General features: G+C 38.6%; 1 protein-coding gene across 1 annotated transcript; it reads right to left on the bottom strand.

Moving 5' to 3' along the window:
* Positions 1-12,567: 12,567 nt before the first annotated feature.
* Positions 12,568-13,704, bottom strand: LOC148563550 (uncharacterized). The gene has a single exon (XM_088486848.1). It carries the CDS (start codon positions 13,702-13,704, stop codon positions 12,568-12,570), a length of 1,137 nt encoding a protein of 378 aa, XP_088342974.1.
* Between the last annotated feature and the right edge of the window lie 6,390 nt (positions 13,705-20,094).

The following is a 20,094-nucleotide window of genomic DNA, read 5'->3' as shown; positions in this document are numbered from 1 at the left end:
TCCTATATGTCCAATGTTTAATATGTTATATGCATGCGTATGATTGAGGCCATTATTTGTTTAGCTCACTTATCCCAAATAAGCCTACCCTTTAAATTACCTTTGTTAGCCACTTTGAGCCTTTTTATCCCATTTGTTCTATATTTTACCACATTACTAGCCTTAAGCAGAAAAACAAAATATAAACCCCAAATTGAATCTTTGGTTAGCTTAAGATAGGAATTGTGTGTTAATTGAGTATGGGAAGATTGTGGGAACAAGGGTTAATAAGGGAATGCTTCATGATAAAATAATGGGAATTTGGGTACCTACTCATGTGAAACTATGAAAATTCAAAATCCATGTGCACTGATAAGCTATATTTATTTTCACGTTCAAAAAAATTTTTTTAATAAATATAAGGGGACAAAATTACCCTGATTCTAAGTTAAGTTAAGTTCAAGGATCAAGTGCTTGGTTAAACTGGACGTTGTTAGCTAACTTCATACTTACTAACACTAGACCTCCCCAAGGGAGAGGGCTAGGACCTGAGGGTAAGAGTTAGTTCAATCACCATACCTTTCCTTATTTAGTAAGAGAAAATCGAGTGAGAACAACAACCTTTTTACACCACATTTGAGAAGATTCCAACAAGGATAGAAGTTCCATTTAATCATTCCCCCAGTCAAGGCCTTTTATTCAGAGTATCAATAATTATTCTTAGTTTATTTTTATTGCCTTAATTCACAACTATTTTAATTACTCATTATCAAACTCAACTTTCTGAGAATTTTCTAATTAATAAATTAGCACTCTTTCCTACAACTCGTTGGGAGACGACCTGGGACTCATACTCCCAGTATCTTTATTTCTAAATTTGTGACAACCCTTTTTAAATTGGTGAGACAGATCTTAGCCGGTTAAGAGCTATACGTGCAACCCTGTTCTCTTAATTGAATTATCTTAATTGGTTAACTTCTGCCACGCACCAAGTTCTTTTTATAATTTTCTAAAAATAATAAATTAAAAAATATTTTTGGTGAAATTTTGAGTTAAAAATACTTTGTTTTAAATTATAAGGTATAAATTTATTATAAATATATCTACCAACACGGCAACAGTACCATCTTCATTCTACTATCACTATATTTATTAATTAGTATTTAACTTTAAATTATAATAGGGTTATCTTTATTTGATTTTAAAATAAATGTAAAATTAAAAAATATATTAGTTGCTATGTTCAATTAATAGAAACCTAATACTCAATATTTCATTTCTACATTTCACATTTTCCTCTTTTCCTTCTCCCTCCACTCACTTTCCAGATCTCTCAATCCCCAAGCTAGAGTTAAAACTCATTTTGGCCGCTGAAATTATCATCCAACCTCAATTTCGACCTCCAAATTTTGAGTTACCCAATTAAGACCCCCAAATATTGGATCGTGCCTCATGTTTGTCCCTGGAGTTATCTCCGTTAACGGAGATTTGATGTGACATGTTAAGTTGACACGTAGGAAACCCTAAAACGATATCGTTTTATGTTCCTTCCCAATTTTCACTCAACACGACGTCATTTAAGGGCTGGTTGGGGTAAAAAAGTTGGGTCAACCAATAGATGAAGACACAGACGTAACTTGATCCTTCTTCTTTCTTCTCCTTTTCTTCTATTCTCCTTTCCCAAGTTTTGGTTCTTCACCCATGCTTGATTGTAAGAAAGGAAAATTAGAGTAACATTCGTCGTGTATTGGACTATTGGGTGAGGTTGTTGAACAAGTAGCATTACCGCAGAAAGAAATGGCGAAGATCAAGTTAGGAAGTGAAGTTTTTTTTATTATAAATTTCTTGATACTCTGTTCTTGGCTTTTGTTTCAGTTTTTATATTGTGTTATTTTTTCGAAGCAAGTTGTTGTTTATATCTAGGGCATTGTAAGTTATTGCATGTGAATGATGCTAGGATTTGCTTTTTGTTTTCGTCGCTGAAGAAGAGAATGTTATTTGCATCTTTTGTTGTCTTTGGATAAATGTTATTATATTGTGTTATTTCTTGTATTTAAAAAATTGTTGTTTAAAAATCAATGATGCTCTATTTTGTTGTTTGGAGTTTGAACTCAGTTAAACCATGATGCTTTGTTTTTTGAAATCATCATTGAGATTTTTGTTATTTTGCAATGTAGATAGATGATGATATAACAGTTGTCATCCACCATGGAGGAAGGTTTGAGATGAAAGAAGACAAAGAAGTGGTGTATGTCGGAGACCATATTGAACAGTTGTTTGGGCTAGAGGAAGATATAATGGATGTGTTCTTAATAAAAAATTACTACAAAATTCTTGGATATGACAATTTGAAGGAGTGCTAGTGGCTAGCTCCTGGGAGGCCCTTGAAATTACTACAAGGAGTTTACTTGTACTTATTGTGGGACAAAAGGTCACACGAAGAGAAGCTGCTCCCACAAAAAAGCTGATGATATTGCAGTTGCCCTTGCTACTGCTGTAGCAGCTGTAATAGCTAAGAAGAAAGAAAAGGGTTTCAATGCAAATGAAACCATAGAGGGTGAGTCTGCACAAGGCAGAGAAGGAGAGGATGCCCCTGCTCCAGCCGCTGATGTTGTTACTTCTGAGGCCCTAACAAATGCTAATGCTCCTTCAGAAATTGTGCTATCACAGACACCTTTTTCACCACTAGATAATGGAGAACAAGTAACCATCCAATTGTCCTAATATTTGTGGGTTTAAGGTTTATTTTAAATATCTGGTTAGTTTAATTGTGTCTCAAATTGATTTGGACTTGTATTCTACTCATGCAACTATAGCTAACTCCTACAACGAGGTCAAACAAATTACAACCTAAGAGAAAAGCATGTCCAGTCCCAGGATCAGCAAGTGTTAACCCATTGTAGGGAGCAGGTTCTGGAACATCTTTAAGGATGGCTGAAGTCATGAAATTTGTCCCTACACCAAGAGTGAAGCTAGCATTCAAACCTCCCAAGAAGAAGTGAATTATCTTCAGCAGTGATGGATTATTATAATTAGGGTAGTTATTTTCTTAATTATGTTTATCTTGTGTCATTGGAACATAGTTATGTGTGTCCAAATACTTGGTTATTTTGTTGAAAATTTTCTGGATGTATTTTGTTCAAGAATTTCTGGCTATTTGTTCAGTTATTGGCAAGCAATGCCTTTTGGTTATTGACTATGAATGCCTGTTTTTGGACCCTAAATGTAGAGACCTTATTTCAAGTTTATGAATGGTACTAGTATGTTTAATACTTAGCTTTACTTCTTCATTGTTGCAACATTACATATGTACCAGAGGAGCTAAAACATGCTTCTTTTTCATAATTGCTGAATACAATGCTTTCATTCATACTAAACATATATACCTTTAGGTACACACTTTTAATCAAAATTTAACTATACTTATACTATACATAACAGTCACAAATACACCTAAACAAATAATCAAACTTAAAATACTAATCCATAGTTTCAAACACCTATTTCAACTTCCATTGAAGTAATTCTCCATGCTAAATTCATCTTCCAACTATCATCATTGCTTGCAGGTTGTGCTTTGCCCACTAAACTCTATTCCACTTCGGTATCTGCCCACATAAAGAAACCACACCACATTCTCCTAAAACTCTGTCAATTCCTCATCAACCAATAAAAGAAAACAATTTAAGCAAAATCATCAAATAAAAGTACCAGTAGCAATACATTGAAGAAGAAGATGTTGAGAACTTACATTATAATTTAGACACCCATAAAAGAGTCTCTCAGGATTGGTACTTGTCCCAGACCATCGAAGCACTGGACACATTCCATAACCACACCAATCAGGAATCTTTCCCAATCTCTCATGAGTAAGGTTCCACATGGAATCCCCATGCGAACATGATCGTGCAGAACTCCCCGCAGCTTAGCTTCCTGAATTCATCATTTCTCCAGCAAAGTTTCAAATATTTTGGGAAAAGAGGACTGCAAATTAGGATTTTAACATCTTTGGAGGGGTTAAATTGAGTGGATTCAACTTTTGCCACATCATTCACTCATCACACATCTACTTTGGCAAGCTGAGTGCTACATAGATGCACACCGTGTCAACTTAACGTACCACATCAGATCTCTGTTAACAGAAATAACTCCAGGGGCAAACACGAGGCATGATCCATTATTTAGGAGTCTTAATTGAGTAACTCAAAATTTGGGAGTCGAAATTGAGTTCGGGTGAAGATTTTAGGGGCCAAAATGAGTTTCAACTCTCCCAAGCTACTTGTGTAAGACCCAGAACTTTTTGAAAGTCTTATTTTGAGTCAATTTTAAATTATTTATTCATTTAAGACTTTAATTTCAGAAATTATTTTATTAAAGCTAATTAAATCAAGTTTTGATAATTAAATTATAATTTTTATCTAATTTTACAATTATTAGATAATTTCTATATTTAAATTATAAAGTCTAGTAATTGTAAAATAACAAGAATTTTATGTGAATTGATTTAAATAATTGAGATTCTAAAATTTAATATTCTAATTTTTATAAATAAAATTAATCATATTATCTCTAACTTTTGAATTAGAGTATTTATTAAAAAATAATTTATAAATTGATGAACAAATAATATTTTTATACATAATTATTGTTGGATTAAAATTAGTTTCCAATTATTATATTATCCCTATTTTTATTTGAAATTACCAAGAATTACCCTTACATTTTTTAATTCACAAACCCTAATTTTAACATAACAAAACCCTAACCCTCACATAATTTCCATCTCCCAGCTGCCATACATCTCCTTTTCCTTCTTCACGCTGTCGAGCCCCCACCCCCTCCTCACACACCCTCTTCGTGCAAACACACCCATGGACGCACTCCCCTCGCCCACCTTCACGCCGTTGCTCATCCCCACACATACACCCCTACACCGACACAGAGAAGAGAGGGATGTTGCCTCTGATTCATTTCCATTGCTGCTAGTTGTGCCATCGTGGAGGAGCGTCTCTATCAAGGAAGAGAGGAACACGATGGAAGAGACTAGAGAGGAACATTGTTCCGTATGCTGGTGCAGTATTTATAACCCACAAGCTTACCGGCAAGTGCACCGGGTCGTACCAAGTAATACCTTATGTGAGTAAGGGTCGATCCCACAAGGATTGAAGGACTAAACAACAATGATTGATTAATTGGCTTAATTAGACAAACAGAAAAGAGTGTTTAAATATTCAAAAAGCATTAAACAATCGTACAGAAAGTAAAATAGTAAAATAAATGGATTGAGAGTAAAATATAGAGAAGGCAGTTAAGGTTTTAGAGTTATCTATCTTTCCGGATTAACTTTTCTTACTAACTATTTTAATTATGTAGGATTTAATTTATGGCAAACTATATGTGACTAGACCCTAATTCCTTAGACCTTTCTAGTCTCCTCTAAAATTCATTAACTGCCAATTCCTTGGTCAATTAATTCCAATTAGAAGCTGCATGATCAAATTCCAGTTTATATGCCACAAAAATTCTAATTACCCAAAAATAAAAGGATTATATGTCACGTATCCCATTAAATCCAGATAATTAAAATTTAGGAGAATATGTTTTCAAGTTGTTGTTCAAGTAAAGAGCTTTTTCAAGTTATACAAGAACTCAAATAGAAAGAGGGTCATACTTCCATTCCACCCAAATTCACAAGATAAAGAGCGAAAAAATTTCTTAAATTATAAATCCATACATGAATTAAAATAGAAAAAGCAATAAAATCAATCCATACAAATAGACAGAGCTCCTAACCTTAACAGTGGAGGTTTAGTTGCTCATGGTTCAGAGTAGAAAACTAGGATTGTAAAGTAGAATGGAATAATGTTGTGTTTTAAAAAAATGTTGTTCTGGAATCACCCTGTTGGGATCCCTTTTATATCTAATCCTAATAATTTAAAATCTATTATCTAAAACTAAAATCATATCTTTTCCTAAAAATAATATTTGAATTTAAATTTGAATTAATTAACAAGTCTTCAGGTGATGGGTGGGGACCACTTGTTTTGTCCATTCTACAGCTTCTAATATGTGTTTTCTGGGCTAGAAACTGGGTCAAAACAGCCCAGAAATTGCCCATAGTGTTTTTCTGCATTTTCTGCACGTGGCGCATGTCACGCGTACACGTCGATGGTCTTTTTCGCGAGTCACGCGGACGCGTTGCGCGCACGCGTTGCTGTGCAAATCTTCAAATTACGCGTACGCGTCAGTCACGCGTACGCGTCGCTCCTCGCTGCCATCTCCTTTGATTCTTGTGCTGCAGAAACTCCATCAAATCCAGTCGAATGCTACCTAAAATAAACAGTATTGTACAAAACTCAAAATAGCATCCATAGTGGCTAAAATATAATTAATTCTTGATTAAACTCAACAAATTAGATGCAAATTCACTAGGAAAAGATAGGAAAGATGCTCACGCATCACAACACCAAACTTGAATTGTTGCTTGTCCTCAAGCAACCAAGACTAATATAGGCTTAGGATGTGAATTTGCATGAGAATGAGAGTTCGATTATGCTCATGTCTCTTTTTATAGTGGGGTTTACAACTGTAATCCTGAATAGTTTTGGCATCTCACTCTCCTTTGAATCAGGAGGATGTCACTGTCATTCGAAATTAGAATCCGGATAATATTATGAATTCTCTGATCTTTTGTAACTCAATTTAACCGTTGAACACAACAATTTTTCCTTAGTGCTTTGCATCTTGAGCCTAGCTGTGACTTTAAATGTTTTGTCTCAAACTTTACTTGACACAGAAACACCACAAGCACTTAACTGGGGAACTTTCTTTAAGTTCTAAATATTTCTAAATATTTTATTTATTTATTTATTTATTTATTTATTTTTAGTTACTCCTAGACAGTGGTGCTCAAAGCCTTTGGCGTACTCTGCAATTGATCTCGACACTAAATGTTTTATCTCAAGGATTACTTGACATAAGAACACCACAAGCATGTGACTAGGGAAACAACTCTTTGAACTTTTAATCATGTCTGACCTCCCTAGTCATTGATGCTCAGAGCCTTGGACCTTGCTTTTATTTTTTCTTTTGCTGTTTCTTTTGTTTCAAGGATTAAACTTTCATTAATTTCAGAGAAATCATAAAACTTCTCTAAATTCCTGTTCCTTGTACAGTAACATTCTTTGATTCAAATTTAAATATGCACTGTTTATGTCATGCATTCAAAATCACAGAAAATACCACCACATTTAAGTAAATAAGACTATTCTTCAATATAAACTCACTTTCTTATTCAGTACATCACTTATGTATTTTTTATTTGCATTCAAGCTCAGTGAGTAATACATGAGACATCTTTTCAAAATTAAAGCAATTAAGAGAAAACTAATCTAGACTTAGGATTCTAACTAATAAAGGATCATGCAATAAACAAAACAAAGTAGCAGAAAACCGGAACATAACATAATAAAAGCGGGAAGGAATATAAAATGAAAGGAACTCAACCACCTTAGTTATCCTAGCGGTTGTTTTATTCTTCAGGTTGTGCTCCTCCGTGAAGATAATTTGCTTCCCTTTGGTGGCATAAAAATAAACAGAAAACCTATAAGCACAGTGTCAACACCAAACTTAAAGGTTTACTTGTCCTCAAGCAAAGAAGAACTAAAAATAAAAAGGGACAAATAGTATGAGAAAAGCAAAATAAAAGGATAAAAGAACAAGAGAGAATTAGGATTGGGAGAGAGAGAGAGAGAGAAAGAAAATTAAAAACTGTGCGGCGAATTAGTGTAGGTGTGCAGCGAAGGCGACGCGTGCGCGTACGGCACGCGTACGCGTGAGTTGCGAATTTTCTTAATGATGCGTGAGCGTCAGGCACGTGTCCGCGTGCCCTTGGTTTTGTGCGATTCGCGTGAAGCTAGCCGCGCGCATGCGCAACTCTCTGTTCGCGTGGCTTGGGATCCAAAAACTTCACACGACGCGTGCGCGTCGTACACGCGCACGCGTGGATGGCCATAGGTGCAATGACGCGCACGCGTCAGGGACGCGTACGCATGACCAAATTTGTGCTTCTAGCACACTTCCTGCCCCAAGCCAGCACAACTCTCTGCCCAAACACTCCTTTACGTCGATTTTGTAGGTGACGCGTACGCGTCAGTGACGCGCTCGCGTGGATACGAAAATCACAAATGACGCACACGCGTGGGGTGTGCGTCCGCGTGGGCTTGCTTGTGCTAAAGGCTTGGTTCCAGCGCCATTCCCACGCAACTTCTGTTCAACTTTTATTTTTCATGCACACATGACTGACGCGTACGTGTCAGCGATGTTTGCGTGTCGTGTGCTCTTTCTTTTTTTTTTCTTAGCCTGAGGTGTTCGGTTCCTGTAATAAAGTCGCTGCATGATCAGAAAAATAATAGAAACTTAATAAAAATCAAATAAGTAAGAAAGCTACTACTACGAAGAATAACTAAGGATACGAAATTATCGGGTTGCCTCCCGACAAGCGCTTCTTTAACGTCACTAGCTTGACGATCAGTTCTGCTAGTTCAGCAGATGAGTGGACCTCTGGTGATCAATCTCGCCTCCAAGATAGTACTTCAACCTCTGGCCATTCACTGTAAATTTTCTGTCAAAATTGTCTTCCTGTATTTCCACATGACCATATGGTGAAGCTCTGGTAACCACAAAAGGTCCTGACCACCGGAATTTCAGCTTCCTGGGAAAGAATTTGAGCCTTGAATTATATAGAAGCACTCTCTGTCCTGGCTCAAAGACTCTGATGGCAATCTTCTTGTCATGCAGTAGCTTGGTTCTCTCCTTATAGAGCTTGGCATTCTCATAAGCTGAATATCTGAATTCATCAAGCTCATTCAACTGAAGCATTTGCTTAATTCCTGCAGTTTCTGAATCAAGATTCAAGTACCTGATTGCCCAGTAAGCCTTGTGCTTAAGCTCAACTGGCAAGTGACAGGCTTTGCCATAAACCAACTGATATGGGGACATGCCAATTGGAGTCTTGTACGCTGTCCGGTATGCCCAGAGAGCATCATCAAGCTTCCTAGACCAGTCCTTTCTTGAAACATTGACGGTCTTCTCTAGAATCCTCTTGAGTTCCCTGTTGGAAACTTCAACTTGTCTACTTGTCTGAGGGTGATAGGGGGTTGCCACCTTATGACGGACTCCATATCTTTGCAGAAGAGAGTCCATCTGTCTGTTACAGAAGTGACTTCCTCCATCACTAATGAGTAATGAGTGTCCTTGGGACACCAAACCGGCTGAAGATATATCTCTGAAGAAAGCTCATTACCACCTTGGCATCATTGGTGGGTAAAGCCACTGCTTCCACCCACTTGGACACATAATCAACTGCCACTAGAATATAGTTGTTTGAATGTGAGGGTGGGAAAGGTCCCATGAAATCAATGCCCCACACATCAAACAATTCAACCTCAAGAATCCCCTGCTGTGTCATTTCATGGTTGGCAGGGAGATTCGTGGCCTTTGCAAATCTATCACAGTGCTTCACAAATTCTCTTGAGTCCCTGAAGAGAGTCGGCCAATAAAACCCGCTCTGAAGGACCTTTGTGGCTGTTCTTTCACCACCAAAGTGGCCTCCATAATCAGAACTATGACAGTGCCAAAGGATCTGCTGTGTTTCTTCATCTGGGACACATCTCCGGATGATACCATCTGAACACCTTTTAAAAAGGTATGGTTCCTCCCAAATGTAGTACTTGGCGTCAGTTAATAGCTTCTTTACTTGTTGTCTACTGTACTCTCGGGATAAAGTTCATGGCCTTGTAATTTGCAATGTCTGCAAACCATGGAGCCTGCTGAATGAGGAACAATTGCTCATCTGGAAACGTCTCAGTCACAGCCGTGGGTGGTTGTATTCCTGCTTCAGGCTCAATTCGGGAGAGATGATCAGCTACTTGATTTTCTGACCCTGTCCTGTCTTTTATCTCAATATCAAACTCCTGAAGGAGCAACACCCACCTGATTAATCTTGGTTTAGAATCCTGTTTGGTTAGAAGGTACTTCAAAGCAGCATGGTCAGTATAAAGAATAACCTTAGAACCAAGTAAATAGGACCTAAACTTATCAACATCATACACAACAGCTAATAATTCCTTTTCTGTAGTTGTGTAATTCTTTTGAGCATTATTTAACACATGACTGGCATAGTAAATAACATGCACAAGCTTACCATGCCTCTGTCCTAAAACAGCTCCTATAGCAAAATCACTAGCATCACACATTAATTCAAATGGTAAATCCCAGTCAGGGGGAGCTATAATGGGAGCAGAGGTAAGGTTTACTTTTAGAGTTTCAAAAGCATGCAGACAATCAGAATCAAAGACAAAAGGAACATCAACAACCAACAAGTTGCTTAATGGTTTAGCAATTTTAGAAAAGTCCTTTATAAATCTTCTATAAAATCCTGCATGACCCAAGAAACTCCTAACTGCCTTAACATTGGTTGGTGGTGGTAATTTTTCAATTACATCCACCTTTGCTCTGTCAACCTCAATCCCCTTACTTGAAATCCGGTGTCCAAGAATAATGCCTTCTGTAACTATAAAATGGCATTTTTCTCAATTTAAAACAAGGTTTGATTCTTGACACCGTTTCAAGACAAGAGATAAATGTTTAAGGCAGGATTCAAAGGAATTACCAAAAATAGAAAAGTCATCCATAAATATCTCAATAAACTTTTCAACCATATCAGAAAAAATTTAAAGCATACACCTCTGAAAAGTTGTTGGAGCATTACAAAGTCCAAATGGCATTCTCCTGTAGGCAAATACTCCAAAGGGGCATGTGAATGTTGTCTTCTCTTGATCTTGAGGGTCCACTGCAATTTGATTATATCCAGAATATCCATCTAGAAAATAATAAAAAGCATGACCAGCTAACCTCTCAAGCATCTGATCAATGAAAGGCAGGGGGAAGTGATCCTTCCTTGTAGCAGTGTTGAGCCTCCTGTAGTCTATGCACATTCTCCATCCTGTGACTATTCTTGTAGGAATAAGCCCATTCTTTTCATTCTTGATCACTATCATCCCTCCTTTCTTGGGAACTACCTGCACAGGACTTACCCAAGGACTGTCAAAAATAGGGTAAATAATACCTGCTTCCCATAATTTTATTACCTCTTTTTGGACCACCTCTTTCATAGTTGGATTGAGTCTCCTTTGTGGTTGCACAATTGGTTTGGCATCATCTTCAAGGAGGATCTTGTGCATATACTTGGTTGGACTAATCCCTTTCAAGTCACTAATGGTCCACCCAAGAGCTAATAATCACTGGATATGAATCATTTCCACCCAAGAACACATATTTTATAGACGGAGGAAAAGGTTTGAGCTCAAGCTTGGGGACTTCCTCCTCCTTTATTGGCGTGTTCATAAGCTCTTTTTGGGGTAGTGAATCATCAACTTCAACTAATTCACACTCAGAAATAGGATCCAGAACATCATCAAGTACCTCAGCTTCTAGTACTTCTTGAACTAGTGGTTCTATAACATCTATTTTTATACACCCCTCAGAATCATTAGGGTGCTTGAGGGCTTCAAAAATATTTAGGACCACCTGTTCTTCATTGACCCTCAGTGTTAATTCACCTTTTTGCACATCAATAAGAGCTCTACCTATAGCTAAAAAGGCTCTACCAAGTATAATAGAGGGTTTTACCTCCTCTTCCATGTCTAATATAACAAAATCAACAGGAAAAATAAATGGTCCTACTTTAACAAGTAAATCTTCAACCACACCCACGGGTAAGTTAATAGAAAGATCAGCAAGTTGAAGAGAAATACGAGTAGGTTTTACCTCCTCAATTTGAAGCTTTTTCATCACTAAAAGTGGCATTAGATTGATGATAGCTCCAAGATCACATTAAGCTCTCTGAATGCCGACATCTCCAATGGTGCAAGGAATGACAAAACTCCTTGGGTCTGGCATATTCTCAGGAAGGTTGTGTTGAATTATGGCACTGCATTCCTTGGTTAACACTACTGTTTCTTGTTCCTTCCAGTTCCTCTTGTGGGTCAACAACTCTTTCATAAATTTAGCATAGAGAGGCATTTGCTCTAGAGCCTCTGCAAAAGGGATGTTGATCTACAGTTTCTTGAAGACATCTAAAAATTTAGAGAATTGCTTTTCCTTGGATGCCTTCTGAAGCCTCTGAGGATATGGCATTTTTGGCTTGTATTCAGGAGCCTTTGGCAAGGTGGGATAAGTGTCAAGAGAGTCAGGAAATGGGTTGTCTGCATGCTTAGGAGGGGCGTGCTCTACATCTCCCTTCTTCTCCTCTGGAGCTTCCTTTTCAACTAGCTCTTCATTGGCCATGGTCTCAGAGCCAGCTACTTTACCACTTCTCAATTGAATTGCCTTGCAATCTTCTCTTGGGTTCACCACTGTATCACCTGGAAATGTACTTGCGGACCTCTCAGGAATTTGCTTGCTCAGTTGGCCCATTTGTACTTCTAGGTTTCTAATGGAGGCTCTGGTTTCCTGCATAAAACTCCTCATCATCTTCCAATTAGAATCTTCTTGGGACTTAGAGCTTGCCTGCTGAGGTGGTTGTTGCTACTGAGATTGAAATTGGCGGTTATTATAGTTGTTCTGTTGAAAACCGCCCTGAGAACTATTGTTGAAGTTCTGAGGTCTCTGAGGTTGATCCCTCCATCCAAAATTTGGGTGATTCCTCCACCCCTGATTGTATGTCTTAGAATATGGATCATTGTTGGGATTCCTAGGACCACTCCCCATGTAATTCACCTGTTCAGAAGAGGGTTGAGCATAATCATAATTATCATTTTGCATAAAGTTACCTGCCATGTCATAGGAGACTTCCTGTGGTGGATTTTGGGTGTTGATAGCTGAGACTTGCATGCCACCTATCTGTTGAGTAAGTAGATTTATTTGCTGAGACACCAGCTTGTTCTGAGCAAGAAGAGCATTAACAACTTCTACTTTCAACACGCCTCTCTTCTGAGGGGTCTCAGAGTTCACAGGATTCCTGTTAGATGAGTATAAATATTGGTTGCTTGCAACCAATTCAATCAGCTCAATAGTCTCCTCTGGTGTCTTCTTCTTGTGCAGTGAACCGCCTGCAGAAGTATCTAAGCTCATCTTGGACATCTCACCCAAGCCTTCATAAAAAATATCTAGTTGGGTCCACTTGGAGAACATGTCCGGAGGACATTGCCTAGTCAGCAGCTTATACCTCTCCCAAGCCTCATAAAGAGTTTCACCCTCCTTTTGCTTGAAGGTCTGAACTTCCAACCTAAGCTTAGTCAGCTTCTTAGGTGGGAAAAATTTTGTGAGAAACTTAGTAACAACCTTTTCCCATGTATTCAAACTCTCCTTTGGTTGGAAATCTAACCATAGCTTTGCTTTATCCCTCAGAAGAAACGGGAAAAGCATGAGTCTGTACACCTCTGGGTTCACTCCATTTGTCTTCACAGTATTACATATCTGCAGAAAATCAGATATAAATTGATTTGGGTCTTCGTGAGGAAGACCATGATACTGGCAGTTTTGTTGCACCAGAGTGACCAGTTGTGGCTTCAACTCAAAGTTGTTTGCAGCTATAGGAGGCACCATGATGCTCTTCCCATACAGATCTGCAGTAGGAGCAGAATAAGAGCCAAGCACTCTCCTTTGTTCCTCATTTCCATTCGGATTTGCCACATTGGCATTAACCACATTATTATTATCCATAGCTGATTCTGTAGCCTTGTAAAGTCTTGCTTGTTGTAAACGCCGCCTGAAAGTTCTTTCAGGTTCAGGATCAAAGTCTAAGAGATGTTCTTTGTCTCTATTCCTGTGCATAAACAAACAGAAGACAAGAAAAGATGGGACTCTCTATGTCAGAATGCAGAGAAATCCCTGTGAGGTAACCTGTGTAAAATAATAAAACAAAAATACTAAATAAATAAATAAATAAATAAAATTTTGAAAATAATAACTGAAAATAAATAAAAAAATTTCGAAAATTTAAAAGGAAAAAATAAATAAAAAAATTAAAATAAAATTAACTGGATAACACCAAACTTAATTCTAGAAATTACGAAAAATATTAATACTAATTTTTAAAAAAAATTTCGAAAATAATAAGGCAAAATTTAAATAAAATTAAAACTAAAACGCCTAATCTAAGCAATCAAACAACTGATAGTTGTTAATCACTATCAATCCCCGGCAACGGCGCCAAAAACTTGGTGCGGTATTTATAACCCACAAACTTACCGGCAAGTGCACCGGGTTGTACCAAGTAATACCTTACGTGAGTAAGGGTCGATCCCACGAGGATTGAAGGACTAAGAAATAATGATTGATTAATTGGCTTAGTTAGACAAACAGAAAAGAGTGTTTGAATATTCAAAAAGCATTAAACAATCGTAAAGAAAGTAAAATAGTAAAATAAATGGATTGGGAGTAAAATATAGAGAAGGCAGTTAAGGTTTTAGAGTTATCTATCTTTTCGGATTAACTTTTCTTACTAACTATTTTAATTATGTAGGATTTAATTTATGGCAAACTATATGTGACTAGACCCTAATTCCTTAGACCTTTCTAGTCTCCTCTAAAATTCATTAACTGCCAATTCCTTGGTCAATTAATTCCAATAGAAGCTGCATGATCAAATTCCAGTTTATATGCCACAAAAATTCTAATTACCCAAAAATAAAAGGATTATATGTCACGTATCCCATTAAATCCAGATAATTAAAATTTAGGAGAATATGTTTTCAAGCTGTTGTTCAAGTAAAGAGTTTTTTCAAGTTATACAAGAACTCAAATAGAAAGAGGGTCATACTTCCGTTGCACCCAAATTCATAAGATAAAGAGCGAAAACAATTCTTAAATTATAAATCCATACATGAATTAAAATAGAAAAAGCAATAAAATCAATCCATACAAATAGACAGAGCTCCTAACCTTAACAGTGGAGGTTTAGTTGCTCATGGTTCAGAGTAGAAAACTAGGATTGTAAATTAGAATGGAATAATGTTGTGTTTTAAAAAAATGTTGTTATGGAATCACCCTGTTGGGATCCCTTTTATATCTAATCCTAATAATTTAAAATCTATTATCTAAAACTAAAATCATATCTTTTCCTAAAAATAATATTTGAATTTAAATTTGAATTAATTAACAAGTCTTCAGTTGATGGGTGGGAACCACTTGTTTTGTCCATTTTGTAGCTTCTAATCTGTGTTTTCTGGGCTAGAAACTGGGTCAAAACAGCCCAGAAATTGCCCCCAGCGTTTTTCTGTGTTTTCTGCACGTGGCGCATGTCACGCGTACGCGTCGCTATGCAAATCTTCAAATTACGCATACGCGTCAGTCACGCGCACACGTCGCCATGGAAAGCTCCAAATCACGCATACGCATCAGTCATGCGTACGCGTTGCTCCTCGCTGCCATCTCCTTTGATTCTTGTGCTGCAGAAACTCCATCAAATCCAGCCAAATGCTACCTAAAATAAACAGTATTGTACAAAACTCAAAATAGCATCCATAGTGGCTAAAATATAATTAATTCTTGATTAAAATCAACAAATTAGATGCAAATTCACTAGGAAAAGATAGGAAAGATGCTCACGCATCATATGCACCGTAGTCATTGGAGCTGGACCGCCGTCGTGGAGGGAGGTCTCGCCGCCAAGCTGCTATCGCCGAAGCCCTGTGTCTCTGATAAACCCATATTTTATGATATATTTTGTGCTTAATCTGAGTGATTTATTCAATCCTTCACCCATTTATTCATATTAATTGCTTGGTTTTACTTTCCCTTCCTTATTATGTGATGTATGTGAAAAAACATGTTTCCTATGCTTTAAAATTAATTATTTTAATTACCTTTACTTCCATTCGATGCCGTGATTAGTGTGTTGAGTAGTTTCAGATCTTCTAAGGCAGGAATGACTTAAAGGATGGAAAGGAAACATACAAAAATGGAAGGAAAACACAAAACAGAGTTTTTGGAGAAACTGGCATCCACGCGATCGCATGGGTGACGCAGACGCATGCCAAGCGCGAAGAAGCAGCGACGCGGCCGCATAACTGACGCGACCGCGCGCCTTAAGCAGAACACATATGACGCGGTCACATGACTGACACGATCGTGTGCCAAGGAAAACTCCGAATGACGCGACCGCGTGACCCACGCGGACGCGTGACAGAGGTTACTCACCAGAAATTGCAGAAAACACTCATAGCGAATTCTGAAGCCCTTTTTGGCCCAAATCCAAGTCCAGAAGGCATAGACCAGAGGTTATGAAGTGGGGGAATGCATCCATTCAAAGAGAGTCTCCACTTTAGTTAGTTTTCATGATTTAGATTTAGTTTTGAGAGAGGTTCTCTCCTCTCTCTTCTCTCTTTAGGATTAGGATTTAGAATTAGGATTTTATTCGCTTTCAGGATTATCTCTTTATCAGGTTCAATATTCCCTTTTATTTACTTTTGCAATTTAATTTATGAATTCTTCCATGTTACAGATTACTCTTTTGAATTAATGTTAATTGAGGTATTTCAGTTTAATATTGCTTTCTTTTATTTACATTATAGTTATTCCCATCTGAAGACATTTTTATTCCAGTAGATTTACTTTTCCCCTTTTGGTCTTGGTTAAGAAATCAGTAACTCAGGAGTTATCAAACTCAAACATGATTGATAATTGTTATCTTGTTAATTAAATTGAACTTCAATAATCCCATCTTTTCTTAGGAAATAAATAGGATTCGAAGATCAAACCAATTAATCCCTTGACCTTCCTTTATCTTAGTAAAGGTTAACAAAGTGGAATTAAGATTCAGTTTTCATCATCATTGATAAGGATAGCTAGGATAGGACCTCTAATTTCTCATACCTTGCCAAAAGTTTATTTACAGTCATTTATTTATTTTACTTGCCATTTAAATTACTTGTTCTTCATTTACTTTAATTGCTAATTAAACCATTCGCTCCTCACTCTCAAAATCCCAATTTACAATCTCCATAACCAATAGACGACCCAAGGTTTGAATACTTTGGTTATCAATTTTAAAGGGGTTTGTTACTTGTGACAACCAAAACGTTTGTACGAAGGGATTTCTGTTGGTTTAGAAACTATATCTACAACGCGACTGCTTTTATAAAATTCTTTACTGGCAAAAATCCCAACGTCAAAAAATGGCGCCGTTGCCGGGGAACTGCAATCGTGTGCCTTATTATTGGTTATTGTAAATATTTTTCTTTTACTTGTTTATTTGTCTTTATTTTCCCCTTTTTATTTCTATTAACTACTATGAATTCTCACCCCTTTCGCTTTGAGTTTGGTTCTAATGTTATTGAAAGGAATGGAAGTTATAATAGGAACATGCATCAAGGTCAGAGCAACCAAAGATGGATGGAGCCAAGAGGATCTGATCAACCCTTTAGGTAATAACACCCTCCAAGATATCATGGACAAAGACCATTCTACAATGCATACCAAGCCAATAGACATGGTGAACAACCCTGTAATTACCCACAAGCCCCACCATGTGCTTATAGGCCATCCTCTCAACGTAACTTTGAACCACCACACTCACAAGCTCCTTTTCACCATTCGCCACCACATTATCCGCATTTACCCCAATTCCAATCCAATTACTCCCAAACACCACCACTTCCCCCTGTACCATATCCAAATCTATCACCCCGAGAATCAGAGGTTCACCTCAAGAAAACAGTAGATCAACTTCAAACAACCCTTCATCAACTGGAGCAAGCAGTAAGGCAATTATCTGCTAGACGTTCGAACATTCAAGGACATCCCACAGCCCCATGTGGACAATCTAATGAAGAGCGTAGCATGAAGGAGATACTAGGAACTCCAGTAGACAAGACAGAGCATGGTTTCGTACTGGAACAAGTAGAGGAAGCTGTCATTATTGAAGAAGAAGAGTTGGTTGAAGACTTAGGAGACGCTGAACCTCCATGGGAATCCAAAGTTGTAGAGCACTCTGTCAAGGATGTTACAATTGATGCTAAGGAGGATTGTGCGCAATCCCCAGAGCAAGTCTTTCACGAAGAACTAGACAGAATAACCCAAGGAGAAAATTTCCTTGATGATGATAGTCACAAGTCAAGTTCTCCTAGTAATGAACTTGCATCCGCAAGTGAATTCTCTGAGATCGAAGAATCTTCCCCAAGTGAATACGAAGATGATATGGAGGTAGATTTCTCTCAACCTCCAATCTATGACTTAAGTGATGAGGAAGACATCGAGGGCTTTGATCAGGACATGGATACATTTGAAGAATCTTGCAAAGAAGTGGAGAATTTTACAGAAGAGCACAAGGGAGTAGAACTCACAGAACCACTGGAACCACCTATCCCAAGGCCATTACCACCCAATACAAGTTTCAAGTGGGTACAATCCTTAACCTTTAGCTTTATTTTTCCACTTGAATATGGTTTGCTTGAAACAAATGGCCAGCTTAGAGCTCTCTACGGCTTTAAGAGTAAGCGGGAAATGGCTCGTGCTCAGAGCTGGTGCACAAGGTTTAATAAGGTTCCACGCTTCAACTCAAAGTGCACGGATTGGCATCATGATCAATCAGATGGATCTCGGAAAACATTTGGTTATCCTGGTGAGAATCTAATTTCTAAACTGCCCAGATGAAAAAGTATAGATCAAGACGAAGGCGGATTTAAAAGCAAAGTTTGGGATCCTGGAATCTATGCCGACAATCATCACCCCGGGAGCCTGAGAATCTATTTGAAGCTGCTCAGAAGCTTTACATGCCTAGTTTGGGACCCCGGAGGCTATTGGCATTCCAAGTATTGGTGGAGATTTCTGGATGAATTTAAGCATAAGCCGCCATAACAGGAAGCTCATCCAACGTCCAACTTAAGGACTTTAACTAAAAGTGCTAGGTGGGAGACAACCCACCATGGTATGATCGTTCTTTTCTTTTTCAATTTTAATCTTATTCCGTTTTGTTTATTTTTCGAGTTTTATTTTATTTTATTTCATTGAACCTGGAGTTTTGCATCGCATTCATATTAATAATTGCATTCTGCATACTGCATAATTGCATACTTGCTTAAAAAAAAAAGGGTGCGCGACGCGACCGGATCATTCATGCGATCGCGTCAAGTTGCGAAAAACACTTCCCACGCGACCGCATCATTCACGCGGCCGCGTGACCTGGAGATCGGCGTAAAGATCCAACGTCTAGAAAGTTAGGCTGGAATCGTGTGGCCATTGTGCGTTTTGCACAAATGACCCACGCGGACGCGTCCCTGACGCGATCGCGTCACTTGGACAACACACATCCCACGCGACAGCATGAGCGACGCGATCGCGTCGCATGGATTGCACAAACACCCCAAAGGAGACAAAGAGTTACGCTGAAACGACGCTGGAACTATGCGTTTTGCACAAATTCCAGCGACGCGATCGCATGCCCCAGGCGATCGCATCATTCACTCTTTTTGCCTTCCACGCGATCGCGCCACTCACGCGATCGCGTCAACCACCATTTCAGCCCACCCACGCGACCGCGTGCCCCACGCGATCGCGTGGATTCAAATTTATAACCCCCCCAGTCACGCGAACCCTACCAGTCGCGCCCCCCCAAACCCCTCTCTTCCCTCTCTTCTTCTCCAATCACACCACCATCACCCAGCCACCACCACCGAACCACCATCACCATGCCGACCACCCAGCTACCGCCACCACCCACCCCCTTCCTCCTTCCTCTTTCTTTCTTCTTCTTCCTTCTTCTTTCCCCCCTAACGCCACTGCCCTCCTCCGCGATCACCACCACCGCGCCGCCGCACCCCCAGCCGCCACCCAAGCCCCCCTTCCCTTCCTTCCCTCTCCCCCTACCCCCATTCCCCTCCCTTTTCCCTCTCTTCCTCCGAACAGCAGCCACCGCCGCCGTGCCACCCTCCTCCGCCGCACCGAACACCACCACCGCCATCCCCAGCCACCTCTCTGCCCCACTCTCCTTAATTCGCCTACCAGGTTCCGACGAATGCCACCCTTCTCTCCATTCGTAGTTAATTCATATTTTTTTCTGTTTATATTCATATTTAGGCTAGTTAGATATGCATGTTGTAGTGGATTCTAGGT

Source organism: Arachis ipaensis, chromosome B5, assembly GCF_059453495.1.
Source record: "Arachis ipaensis isolate K30076 ecotype BB chromosome B5, ASM5945349v1, whole genome shotgun sequence".
In the NCBI taxonomy this organism is placed as follows: Eukaryota; Viridiplantae; Streptophyta; class Magnoliopsida; order Fabales; family Fabaceae; genus Arachis; species Arachis ipaensis.
Note: the sequence above shows the minus strand (reverse complement) of the source record. Positions and strands in the feature narration are given on the sequence as shown.

What these genes read in the sequence shown, in the direction of transcription:
- LOC148563550 (XM_088486848.1), bottom strand. Translation starts at nt 13,704, where the DNA reads ATGGATAATAATAATGTGGTTAATGCCAATGTGGCAAATCCGAATGGA.